The sequence below is a fragment of the Hyperolius riggenbachi genome, chromosome 1 (genome assembly GCF_040937935.1).
Source record: "Hyperolius riggenbachi isolate aHypRig1 chromosome 1, aHypRig1.pri, whole genome shotgun sequence".
Taxonomy (NCBI): domain Eukaryota; kingdom Metazoa; phylum Chordata; class Amphibia; order Anura; family Hyperoliidae; genus Hyperolius; species Hyperolius riggenbachi.
The window spans coordinates 77,724,323-77,738,171 of record NC_090646.1 but is presented as its reverse complement, the minus strand read 5'-3'; the positions used below and the strand labels follow the sequence as shown (position 1 = coordinate 77,738,171).

At 48.2% G+C, this 13,849-nt stretch overlaps 1 protein-coding gene across 3 annotated transcripts in view; it reads left to right on the top strand.

Annotated features, from left to right (window-relative positions):
* Positions 1 to 572: 572 nt before the first annotated feature.
* ATOH8 (atonal bHLH transcription factor 8) overlaps positions 573 to 13,849 on the top strand; it is a 71,735-nt gene continuing 58,458 nt past the window's right edge. Inside the window, exon 1 of one of the 3 annotated variants that reach the window (XM_068275521.1) lies at positions 573 to 1,501. In XM_068275521.1, the coding sequence (XP_068131622.1) occupies positions 947 to 1,501 (555 nt within the window). In that variant the 5' untranslated portion in view covers positions 573 to 946. Of the gene's footprint in view, positions 1,524 to 13,849 lie in introns of all 3 variants that reach the window. The other 2 variants (XM_068275540.1, XM_068275531.1) reach the window with 2 other exon arrangements.

Genomic DNA, 13,849 nt, shown 5'->3' with positions numbered 1-13,849 from the left:
TCTCTGCGTGGCTGGGGCAGGGGAAGTCTCTGTCTGTCTCTGTTTGGCTGGGGCAGGGGAAGTCTCTGGCTGTCTCTGCGTGGCTGGGGCAGGGGAAGTCTCTGGCTGTCTCTGCGTGGCTGGGGCAGGGGAAGTCTCTGGCTGTCTCTGTGTGGCTGGGGCACAGGAAGTCTCTGGCTGTCTCTGTGTGGCTGGGGCAGGGGACGTCTCTGGCTGTCTCTGTGTGGCTGGGGCAGGGGAAGTCTCTGGCTGCTTCTGTGTGGCTGGGGCAGGGGAAATCTCTGGCTGTCTCTGTGTGGCTGGGGCAGGGGAAGTCTCTGGCTGTCTCTGCGTGGCTGGGGCAGGGAGTCTCTGGCTGTCTCTGTGTGGCTGGGGAAGTCTCTGGCTGTCTCTGTGTGGCTGGGGAAGTCTCTGGCTGTCTCTGTGTGGCTGGGGCTGTCTCTGCGTGGCTGGGGCAGGGGAAGTCTCTGGCTGTCTCTGCGTGGCTGGGGCAGGGGAAGTCTCTGGCTGTCTCTGTGTGGCTGGGGCAGGGGAAGTATCTGGCTGTCTCTGTGTGGCTGGGGAAGTCTCTGGCTGTCTCTGTGTGGCTGGGGCTGTCTCTGCGTGGCTGGGGCAGGGAGTCTCTTTGGCTGTGTGAGGCAGTCCTGCTTGTAACAGGCGGCTCGCTGACTGATCTCACTAACAGGGCTTCTGTGTAAGCTGAGGCTAAACAAACACAGATGGAGCTCCGTGTGCCTTCCCCAAAAATGCTGGCAATGCGGCAGGGACATGAAATGACAGTGTGACTGCCTGACTTCTCCGCTGCTCTCCCTGCCGTTCTCATCTCCTCACTTGGCTAATACAAGAGGGATCATCACCAAGTTCAGCTGCGTGCGGAGCCCACCGGATAGTCTTCTGCCCACCACCACCTCCCCTCTCCTCCGCTGCTGAAGCCCCCCCAGGTAAGATGAGGAACCTCCAGATACTACAGGACCCCCACTGGAAGGGCCACTGCATCAAGGACATCACCGGCATAAAGAGGCTGAAGAGGAAGAGCAGGGAGGTCATCAAGCCCCTCAATGGCTACCAAACTTTTGCCATGGACGCGGAGTTGAAGGGGGCTGCCCAGGCGAGACCCCCGCTGGCTTGTAGCGCTGAACTGATGGACAGGATGAGTGATGGGGGCTCGGAGGATGCGCTGGATCTGAGTGGGTCTGCCCTGGGGAGGAAGGGGAACCTGGAGGCCACGGCTTTTGGGGACCACCAGAGGCTGCAGTCCAGGATCGCGGTGTGTCAGCAGCGACCCCCAGAGACCCCCCCTTCCTACCTGTCAGTGTCTCAAGTGACTTATAACAGCAGCAGCCCAGACCCCTGCCCCTCGCCTAGGAATCGGCTGGGGGAGACGGCAGGCGCCTCTACCGAGATCAAAGCCATCCAGCAGACGCGGAGGCTGCTCGCCAACGCCAGGGAGAGGACCAGAGTGCACACCATCAGCGCAGCCTTCGAGGCTCTCAGGAAGCAGGTACGGGGCACTCGGGAGGCAGGTACGGGGCACGTGCCCCTGACCTGACTGTGACACCAGGCTCAGCTGTGGGGACTGTGGTGTCACCACTGGGGACCACCTGTACAGCTACAGCCTAGAGATTCATTATTCCTGTAGTCACACAGTATGGAGGTGGTTCCCTCATACTCGCCTTGCAATTTTTTTAGGTGGCCACTAACTGTCCAATTTCTAGCGAAAAATCGTTCGAGCGACCAGAAATTCTGATTGGACGAAAAATCGTTCACTACACCATCAACTAACCAATCATTGCTTCCTATCTATCACGACCAACAAGAAAACCCAAATTTTGGTTCAATGAAAATTCAATCGGACGATTGTTTTTATAATCGTTCATTATCAATTGTGCCCATCAACTTAGATTATTTACAACCAATCCAATCAGAATTTCGATTTTTCGATAGAAATTGGACTGTTAGCAGCCAGCTTATGGTGGATGTTACCTGACGTCGGGCAACATGGTTTAACATAAGCATGTTAAATGACGTTGCCCCCCCCCCCCCCCCCCACGGCAATCACGCATCGTTAAGCGACGGACACAGCGGATCAGATCTTTAAGATCCCTGACGACTCCGCACAAAGTGCCGCGATCGCTTACATCCCATTCGCGCCCGTTGTGTAGTCGTGAGCAGGAAGAGGCGTCGCTTAACGACCGTCATCAAAGGGCCATTGGTGGACCCGTCAGGAGGTGAGTACGAAGCTTAAGATGCTTATTAACGATACAATATTTTCAACAGGTGAGATCCTTTTTGATTTGATATTTACGGTATCAAAAGTAATCGGAAGGTCATTATCGATTGTTTTCATAAACCACACTTTTCTCACTTCAGATACGATTGCAAAATCCAACATTCCAGTCAACAACATGTTGATTCAAATCGACCATAGAATCATCTTTACATCGATTTTCTCCACATACCGCATGATTTTGTGCAATTCGGTCATAAAAATCGAATCAAAAGATCACATTGGAGGAAAATATTGTACCGATAATGGGCAACTTAAACAGACTAGTGTACGTAGTCTTTTGACTTTTATTTGAACAGATTGGCTTCCTTTTAACCTCATTTGCCATTCTTTACTATAAGTGAGAAAAAAAAATATATATATATATATATATATATATATCCACATACCTTGCAATCAGATAGTTTCCTTTCTAGTCAATTCGATTATTTTGATAAATTGTCTAAAGTTCATATGCTATCATCTCCGCTTGATTTGATACTCATTCCATTGTTGGCTGACAAAGCTGTCCTAATGAATAGAAGTATTTTGTTTGAAATTGCCACATCTGTGTTGACCTTGATGTTTGGTCCTTTTTGATTGACATCATTGATAAGGACCCAAATTGCCTGTAAAATTGGCATTAGCGATATTGGCCATACAGGGGTTCACTATTTTTATTTAGTTTATTGTTTAATTGCATACATTTATTACAAACAGTTTTGTGGAATCAAATTGAGGAAAAATGATCAGTTGAGGTGGAGAAATGTTGTGAAATGAAATGATTGTATGGTGTATGGAACACTAGTCGTTTTTGAAAGCTATGGGTTTCATAAGTGGACAGTAAATACACATAGCCAAAGATAGATAGACAGACAGCGGACAGATTTCCCGCCAATGATAACTTGCAGTATAAAAAATTATAGGTTAATGTCTTTTTTATCAGTAACTAATTACAGCAATCTACAATTCTGATTGCATAAAAAAATATTTCTGAAAACTAAATACAAGTCAATGTAAGTATTAAAGGGGAACTGTAGTGAAAATGTATTTATTTATTTATTGTATTTATAAAGCGCCAAGATATTACGCATAAAATTGCTTATTTTTTACAAAATTCATTTGTAGATTATTTAGTCAGTGTTTTTCCATTGTAAAGTCTCTACTGTTCCCAATATACATTCAGAAATGTATCACTTTAGTTCTGCCAGTTGATCAGTACGGAATGTTTGTTACTGAGAGCTCTGTGCACAGACGGAGATACTGCTTGCTTGGCAGTTGGAAAAAGCCATTATTTCCCACAATGCAACAGGGTTCACAGACAGCAAACTGTCAGAGCCATGGTCATGACATCACACTGTGGGAGGGATTTCACCACAATATCAGCCATACAGACCCCTCTGATGAGCTATTCAAGAAAAATTAAGGTTTCTCATGGGAAACGGGAAATCAGCTACTGATTGGGATGAAGTTCAATCCTGAGTTAAAGTTTAAGTCATCTTAAAGAAGATATGCAGTGACAAGAATCTGTAAGGGTCAAGAGACAAGTCATGTATTGAGAGGAGTCTGTTGGGGTTTCTTTCTATCGCAGCTCCTGATTGGATGCTTGAAGTGAGGGCGGCTGCATTTCTACTCCAATAAATGAGCAATTCTTACAACATATTGGCTAGAAGGCTTATTTAAAAAAAGCTTATTTAAAAAAATATATACTTTTCCCCAGGTATTATGTAGAGGTTGTACGGCCTGGTTTCTGCGTGATGGCAAAAATAAACAGTTATGTGCCACTTTGGACTGATACACACCAGCAGATTTGTTCATTTGAAGTGATCATGTGTGATTTTATTCTTTTGAGTGTACAGGGGTGTGCGCAGAATGGCCGGTTCTCTTTTCTCTTTAGGGGAAAATAGGTTGTTTGTACAGAAATCGTTCACCTGAAAGGATCACGGAAGATCGTTTGAGCAACCGAAGTTCTAGGCGTGTACTGGGCTCAAAGCAGGAAAAAGCAACCGTGCTGATGTGAAAATTCCATTAACCAATGATCTGTAATGATTTATAGAGCTGCATATAGAAACCTCTGGGACTGTGTTTTGCTGTAAGAATGCGGCTTACTGGTTCTTAGTCCCTGACACGCCCCCTTCAGCTCCTGCTCAGTGATAGGATGGAAGATTTGACATGAGGGGAAGGGAGTAGGGGGCAGACAGGTTTTCAGCTGCCTCTCAATAGTCCCTTATCTGTAGTACTCTAGTCTAATGAAAGTGTCTGTTTGTGTTTTCCTTTTTAAGGCCTGTACACACGCTCAACCAAACCACCTGATTGTCATCTGATTTTGGTCTGTTGTACGCGTGGCAAATGACTTGACGAGCGACTGATAACTGGCGGTTTGCCCAATTCATCCGGTGGATCAACTCACATGACTCTTGTGCTGATGTTGTGCAGTTGGCCACATGTGTACAATGTTGTTTGAACAAGGTAGGCTAGTCAGTTGCTTGGTGCGCCAAAAATACATGTCGTGTAAACTGTTTGTTGTGGTGTCAGTCATGTCGTGGTGTTGGTCATGCATTTCGTTGAACGTGTGTACGTACCTTTACAGAACTGATCTCATGCTGGGAACACACGATGCAATTTCCTGTCCGATCTACGGGAGTTCGTACAGGAAGTTGTATCATCTGTACATATCCACACTGCTCCCAATTAATAAAGGGATCGATTTTCCAATGATAACGTTGCAAAATCAATCCCTTTCGTTCGATTCCCGTGGATTGGGCGGGAAATTGCATTGTGTGTGCCCAGCATTAGGTCTGTGGAGAGTAAAGGTGCATACAGACTCCTGATTTATTCAAATGACGGGTCGTCAGTTCTGGCGACAGTTTCCTCATGTGTACAGTCTGTCGGCAGACTGATAGGGCTGGTTTTGACTGATCCGCTCTGCGGATCGGGCGGGTCTGGCGACTTGTCGTTTCAATAAATCAGGCATGTGTACGCGCCTTAAAGAGACTCTGAAGTGAAAATAAATCTCGCTTCAGAGATTATATTCAGCAGGGGCATGTGTGCCTCTGCTAAAACGCCGCTATCCCGCGGCTGAACGGGGGTCCCTTACCTCCCAAATCCCCACCTGCAAAATCCACAACCAACTTGGTCGTAGATTTTGCTGCTGCTGGAGGCAGGGCTAACGGACGCAGCCCTGCCTCACAGCGCGTTTATCAGCGGCGCATCGCCGGCTCTCCTCCGCCCCTCTCAGCGAAGGAAGACAGAGGGGCGGGGGAGAGGCGGAGATACGCGCTGACAGACGCCCTGTGAGGGCAGGGCTGCGGCCATTAGCCCTGCCTCACCAGGAAGAGATCCCCGGCGAGGACGGAGGGGATTTGGGGGGTAAGGGACCCCCGCTCAGCCGCGGGATAGGGGCATTTTAGCAGGGGCACACATGCCCCTGCTGAATATAAGAGCTGAAGCGAGTTTTATTCTCGCTTTAGACTCTCTTTAAAGGAGTCATCAGGGGATATAACGAAAATAAGTACTACTTACCCGGGGCTTCGTCCAGTCCCAAGCTCCCAGCAGGTCCCTCGCTTCAGCTCCACGGTGAGCCGTTCGCCTGTGAAGCTTTCCGGTCCCCGGCGATGACGTCACGCCGACCTGCAGGTCGGCCTGTACTGCACCTGTGCAAGCGGCGTTGTCAATCACTGCCACGTGGACCAGAGCGTACTGCGCAGGTGCAGTAGTTATGCGCCTGCGCAGTATGCTCAGAACCATGTGGCGGTGATTCTCTGCACAGCTTTAAAAAAGGCTAAAAACTCACCTCTTTTCCCTAGCCTTTGAGACTGCATAATGCAGGGTCACAGCGCTTTGAGTCCCCAGGGAGAAAAGCGCTATAAAAATATTATTGTTATTGTTGTTGTTATATCCCCTGATGACTCCTTTAAAGGAATTGTCAGGCAAAAAAAAAAATGAGTTTCACTCACCTGGGGCTTCTACCAGCCCAATGCAGCCATCTTGTGCCCTCGTAGTCACTCACTGCTGCTCCAGTCCCCCGCTGCCAGCTAGTTTCGTTTTTGCTGACCTCGGGGTCGGCGGGCCGCATTGCGTACATTTTTACGCATTCCCGCTGGTGCAGGAACATTAACGCATACATTTTTACACGTTAGTGATGCAACGCAGAAAAAATTTACGCATTGCACCAATAACGTGTAAAATGTATGCGTTAATGTTCCTGCACCAGAGGGAATGCGTAAAAATGTATGCAATGCGGCCCGCCGACCACGAGGTCAGCAAAAACGAAACTAGCTGGCAGTGGGGGACTGGAGCAGCAGTGAGTGACTACTAGGGCACAGGATGGCTGCATGGGACTGGTAGAAGCCCCAGGTAAGTGAAACTCATTTTTTTTCTTTTGCCTGACGATTCCTTTAAACATTTCATGAAAGAGGAACTGTAACGGCAAAACGTCCCCTGGGGGGTACTCACCTCGGGTGGGGGAAGCCTCAGGATCCTAATGCGGCTTCCCACGCCGACCTCCATCCCTCGGGGGTCTCGCTGCAGCCCTCCGTACAGCCGTGACGTAATATTTACCTTCCTGGCTCCTGCGCAGGCGCTCTGACGGCTGTCGGCTCCGAAGTAGGCGGAAATACCCGATCGCCGTCTGGTCCGCTGTACTGCGCAGGCGCAAGTCTCTGGCGCCTGCGCAGTAGAGCGGACCCGACGGAGATCGGGTATTTCCGTCTATTTCCGAGCCGAAAGCAGCCACAGCGCCCCCGCTGGAGCCAGCAAAGGTAAATATTGAAATTACAGTCGGGCCTGTCGCTGGCTGTTCGGAGGGCTGCAGCGAGACCCCCGTGGGACAGAGGACGGCGTGGGAAGCCTCATTAGGATCCGGAGGCTTCCCCCACCCGAGGTGAGTACCCCCCAGGGGATCTTTTTGAAGTTACAGAGTCTCTTTAATGTAGATTAGGGTAATTGTCTTATGGAGTTTATGCCCAGCATTAGGCCTGGGTCACACTGGAAGAAAAAAAATGGTCCGTTCGCGGATCCTAACGGAACAAATCCTTAGGGATGGGAATAGAACCAAAGTTAAAGGGAACCAGAGAGGAATGAAGTGTGAAAAATGGAAAAAGCTTTTATACATACCTGGGGCTTCTTCCAGCCCCATAAGCCTGGATCGCTCCCACGCCGCCATCCTCCGCTTCCTCTATCGCCGGTACCGGGTCCCGTCACTTCCGGCGGACGGGGCCAATTGTCCGCATCACAGGGGCTCGCTCCATACCCTTACGCATTGCGGCTGCACAGTAGGCAGCCGCACGCGTAAGTGTATGGAGGGAGCCCCTGTGATGTGGAGAATTGGCCGCGTCCGCCGACCAACTGGCGGTAATGACGGGACCCGGTACCAGCAAATCTAGGCAGCGGAGGAAGGCGGCGTGGGAGCGATCCGTGCGTATGGGGCTGGAGGAAGCCCCAGGTATGTATAAAAGCTTTCCTTTATCCTCTCTGGTTCTCTTTAACCTATGGATCTGATCTGAAAATGGGCCATTCTAGCCAGCAAAATTCACTTTGCTGATGGGGGTCTGGGGAGGGTGTGTGTGTGTGTGTGGGGGGGGGGGGTGATATGGGGAAACGGAACGGAAGCAGCGGAACGGCAATGGAGTGAAAACGGATTTGATTGACTGGTAATCAAATCTGTTTGCCACTTAGCGCCGGTGTGAACCAGGCCTAACTCATGCGTGCTGCAGTCATTTTCCAAAATAAGTTTAATACCGATCGTTAGTAGGAAAGGACAGTGACAGGTGTGTTGTACACCATCAGTCCCCCCAGAAGTGAAATTACAGCCGTGGGTGGAGACGGGTAAATAGATACAGTCCCTGGCCCCTTCTGTCAGGGACTGTAGCAGGAAAATCTCCATGCTGGAATTCCCAGCTCTGCTCCTTCCCAGAATGCCTTTCTGAAAAGCCTCCAGCAGGGAGAGTGGCATCCCTCATAATGGTCCCAGCAGGTGGCTGGAGCTGGAAATGCTCAGGCCAAGATCTCACCCAGAGATAGAAGAAGCTGGCCTGTCATTCTATTTCCCAGCAACTATTCAGCAGAGGGTAAAAAGCTGTTTCAGGAGAAATTGGCCTTTGAAATGTGCTTGGTTGTCACATGTCACCCCCTAGGTGCAGACATAGCTGTCCGTGTCAGGAGGCAGATGATGGCAAACATCATATGATGCGGCTAATACAATAAGAGAAACCCATTTCGGCTTGTTACTGTGGCTCTAGGCGTAGTCACATCCATAGGTCAGCAGACTTCTCTACGGACATAAGATCATTGATTGGTCTCACCGTGACTGATGTACATTCAAGTCCCAGTCCAGAAAAACCTTTTATTATTATTTAGTATTCATATATCACCGGCATCTTCCCCAGCGCTGTACAGAGTATATATAGTTCTGTCACTAACTGTTCCCTCAGAAGAGCTTACAATCTAATCCCTACCATAATTGTATGTCCATCGTAGTGTAAGGCCAATTTTAGGGGAAGCCAATTAACTTATCTGCATGTTTTTGGGTTGTGGGAGGAAACCAGAGTGCCTGGAGGAAACCCACACAGCCACGGGGAGAATTTACAAACTTATTGCTAGTTAGTGAAACCTTTTAAAGGGAAGCTGGAGTGAGAGGGATATGGAGACAGCCATATTTATTTTCTTTAAGCAGTCGACAAGCATGCAGAACAGATGTTTTCTGACAAAATTCTGACAAGATTAGCTGCATGATTGTTTCAGATGTTTGATTCAGACACTAATGCAGCCAGACAGATCAGCATCTGGTGGAGTCAGTCACACGCCTGGAGCAAGCATGCATCTGCTGGAGTCAGTCACACACCTGGAGCAAGCATGCATCTGGTGGAGTCAGTCACACACCTGGAGCAAGCATGCATCTGGTGGAGTAAGTCACACACCTGGAGCAAACATGCATCTGGTGGAGTAAGTCACACACCTGGAGCAAGCATGCATCTGGTGGAGTCAGTCACACACCTGGAGCAAGCATGCATCTGGTGGAGTCAGTCACACACCTGGAGCAAGCATGCATCTGGTGGAGTCAGTCACACACCTGGAGCAAGCATGCATCTGGTGGAGTCAGTCACACACCTGGTACAAGCATGCATCTGGTGTAATCAGTCACACATCTGGAGCAAGCATGCATCTGGTGGAGTCAGTCACACACCTGGTACAAGCATGCATCTGGTGGAGTCAGTCACACATCTGGAGCAAGCATGCATCTGGTGGAGTCAGTCACATACCTGGTGCAAACATGCATCTGGTGGAGTCAGTCACACACCTGGAGCAAGCATGCATCTGGTGGAGTCAGTCACGCACCTGGTACAAGCATGCATCCGGTGGAGTCAGTCACACACCTGGTACAAGCATGCATCTGGTGGAGTCAGTCACACACCTGGTACAAGCATGCATCTGGTGGAGTCAGTCACACACCTGGAGCAAGCATGCATCTGGTGGAGTAAGTCACACACCTGGAGCAAGCATGCATCTGGTGGAGTCAGTCACACACCTGGTACAAGCATGCATCCGGTGGAGTCAGTCACACACCTGGAGCAAGCATGCATCTGGTGTAATCAGTCACACATCTGGAGCAAGCATGCATCTGGTGGAGTCAGTCACACACCTGGTACAAGCATGCATCTGGTGGAGTCAGTCACATACCTGGTGCAAACATGCATCTGGTGGAGTCAGCCACACACCTGGAGCAAACATGCATCTGGTGGAGTCAGCCACACACCTGGAGCAAACATGCATCTGGTGTAATCAGTCACACATCTGGAGCAAGCATGCATCTGGTGGAGTCAGTCACACACCTGGTACAAGCATGCATCTGGTGGAGTCAGTCACATACCTGGTGCAAACATGCATCTGGTGGAGTCAGCCACACACCTGGAGCAAACATGCATCTGGTGGAGTCAGTTATTTAGGAGATGAGAGTCACACACCTGGAGCAAGCATGCATCTGGTGGAGTCAGTCACGCACCTGGTACAAGCATGCATCTGGTGGAGTCAGTCACACACCTGGAGCAAGCATGCATCTGGTGGAGTCAGTCACGCACCTGGTACAAGCATGCATCTGGTGGAGTCAGTCACACACCTGGAGCAAGCATGCATCTGGTGGAATCAGCCACATACCTGGAACAAACATGCATCTGGTGGAGTCAGTTATTTAGGAGATGAGAGGACAGGGACTTTGGCCTTCTGCTATATCTGTGCCCCAGTCTGCAACTCAACATACTCAGTGAGCAATGCATGTTCAATTCCACTATAATAAGTAAAAAACTGACGGATAGCGGAAAATACTCCTACTTTCTGTTTTATCTCAGTGTGATTTGTGTAAAAGCAAAACAAACACTATCTCTTGCTAGGTGAAAGTGATCCCACCATCTGTTCTCAGCACAAACTGCAACTCTCTAATGCCTTCAGTAAGATCAGCTTATCTGCTGTAATATTTGTAGTGTGATTTTGTTTTCTCCATGGGGGAAACTTCCCGTATCTGGGAAGTGGATAGTTTGTGTTGAAGTGGCTGGACTGTTTGGCCTGAGCGCAGAACAGAATGTACAGTACTGATAGCTGGACGGCCCCCCTCACGACCTGCAGCAAGGCAAGCTGTAATTTAGTCATTGGGAAGGGAATCCCTGTGCAGATTGCCAGCATTCAGAAGTGACCACCCCACAAATTTAGCAGTAACCGCACGCTTCCACAGCAAATCGAAGGCTCCCCCTGCAATCTGATGCTGCGCTCTGTGTGAGATTGGAAGCAGTAATCACCCGCTGCCTCCCGCTGTGTATTGCCGCGCTCATAAATGTGCCTCATATGGACTATACTTTTTCTTATTCATGTTATAGTACATACAGCATTGCTTAGCGGCAGTAGTAGAAAGAATTCTGCCCTCGTGAGCTTATAGGACGGGGAGAGTGAGGCATGCAAGGTTGAAGGGAACCTGAAGTGAAGGGAGTATGGAGGCTGCCATATTGATTTCCTTTTAACCCATTAGCAGCTTCAAACGAAATGGTTCATTTGAAGCTGCTTGTGCACTGTGGGGGACATTTATCAAGAGTGTCTGAGACAAATTATTATTAGGTTTTTAGAAATCCGTGCAGAACGGTCTCAGGCATCCAAAGAAATCACTAAATAGTGCAGATTCTTTCTTAAGCGGTTGTAAAATAGGAGGAAGTTAGGAAGGTTTCTCAGACAGTGCAGCGTGTGAGGGAAATAGCTGTTGCTGTGGTAACCAATACATCTGCTGTATTGATACTGAAAAGAGGTCAATGCCCAGCACAGGAAGGGTTAAGCACAGAACAGCTTCACAGGGCACCTGGCAGCAGGGGGAGGAGCCCTTCACAAATCATGCCTAGCCTGCACTGCTGCACTATCTATAGAACTGCTATTAAGCACTTCGTAATCTGTGACAGTTTAGGAATGGATTTGCATTTTTGTTTTAACTGTAGTGCAGTTCTAGACATTCACACTTAACTGTCACTATTAAATGGGATTTAGGAAAGTTCTTATTATCATGCAGAACTGTTCTCCCTGCTGGTTAGAACTGTTTAAGTAGAAAAAACTATTGGTAATGCTTTGATAAATCTGGCTCATTTGTATGTGTACGTAACAGTGAGCAGTTATATTTTCCTGCTCGAGATGGCCTCTTCTCTTCCTCCACCGGCGGCTCTGTAGTCTCGGCAGGTCTTCTTGGTCCCAGTCACATCCGATCTCATGATATGACATGTGATCGGGATCCAGGAGAAAATGTCAGTTTTACAGCGCCACCTGGTGGTGGAAGAGGGGTGATAGATAAGATGGGAGAGATTCTTCCATTACCCCTCTTCTACCACCATGTGGCGCTGTAAAACTGACATTACCTTCTGGATCCCGATCACGTCATATCATGGAATCAGAACTAAGAGGACATGTTGGGAGTACGTCTCTGCCGCGGTGGAGGAAGAAGAAGCTGATTCAGCTGACTGGACAGGTATGTATGAGAGCTCCCTGCCACCACTCTTCCCTCCTGCCACATACCTTGCTGAGCCTGCCAGACTGGGGACGGCACACTTCCCGTCGGCAGGAAATACTCGGCCCTGCAGTGTGCACCTAAAGGGGAAAAGGGTGCCCAATTTGGGTACTTACCTTGGTAGAGGGAAGCCTTTTGGATAACCCAGAGGCTTCTCCTGTCCCCCTCCATCTCGCTGCTCCAGCTCTGGGACCCCCCAAAGCTTGCCGATAAGCCCAGGAAGGAAAGATTTTACAGAAAGCAAAAACTGACTAAATAATTCATAAAAGGAATATTGTGAAAATATAAGCAACTTTATTCATTGTGTTATTTTCACTACAGTTCTTCTCTATGGTTTCAGTCAAATTTTTGCTGTGCAGACCAGTATAGAACGGTAACAGAAATGGTTGACGTATGTTAAATTACATTTCATTTTTGTTTTGTTTTGTTTTGAATTAATACAAGCAGTTTTTTATATTTATTTGTCTGAAGTTCAGCTTACAGGCCAGAGTGGGTAGTGCAGGAAAACTCTGTGTTTTGTCAAGTAGGAATGTTTGGGGCTCAGGCCATTGTCCCGTCTGTTCGCACAGGAACACATTTTGGAATAAATAGTAGATTAGTCTGCACAATGAATGGAGGTGTCACGTGGGATTATTGTTACATTCAGAAGGGTCAGTGCAGTACGATCACTAGCACGCTACGGCATGGAGCAGTCACTGGCTTAGAAGAATAAAGAAGAAAGGTCTTAAAGAGGAGCTGTCAGCCATACTAGCACATATATAAGTAGATAAATACTTGCTCTACTTACATAACATATGTGTTGCACTGTCCACATTTTGATTTTAGTGATTTTTCTATGGTAAGAAAAGAGAAAATCCTTCATAGGATTCTCCATTTTAACTGTGTCTATCTTAAAGCCAATCCTAATATCATTTCCTCCCTTACTCTACTCTGCCTGATTGTGTATGCATTCCCTCCCCTCCTCCCAGTCTTTAGGCACTCCCACCCAGCTCTGCAATAGAAAGTGCATTGGGCCTGATTCACAAAGCGGTGCTAACAGTTAGCACGCTGGTGAAAAGCCCTTTATCATGCCTAAACTCAGTTTAGGCATGATAAGTTTAGGTGTGATAAGTTTAGGCATGATAAGTTTAGGTGTGATAAGTTTAGGCGTGATAAGTTTAAGCACCAACTGGGTTAGCACCGCAGTGCACAGCTGATCAAAAGTTTTGCACTAGTAAAGTCTGGTGCACTTCGCATAGAGTTTAATGGCGCTGCTTTGCGTGCGGGACTTTGCAAGCGAACTAAACTTATCTAAACTTAGCATGCCTAAACTTATCACACCTAAACTTATCACGCCTAATCTTATCACTCCTAAACTGGCTTTTCACCGGCATGGTGCAATGGTTATCATGCCTAAAGTCTCTAACTGGGTTAGCACAGCTTTGTGAATCGAGCCCATTGTCTCAGCATGATAAATATTGGCCAATCAGAGAAAAACAGAGGTTTGGGAGGGGAAAACAGCAGGGAAAGAGGCTTCAGCCAATCAGACTGCATTAGTTATGTCTGAGAGGAAAGTA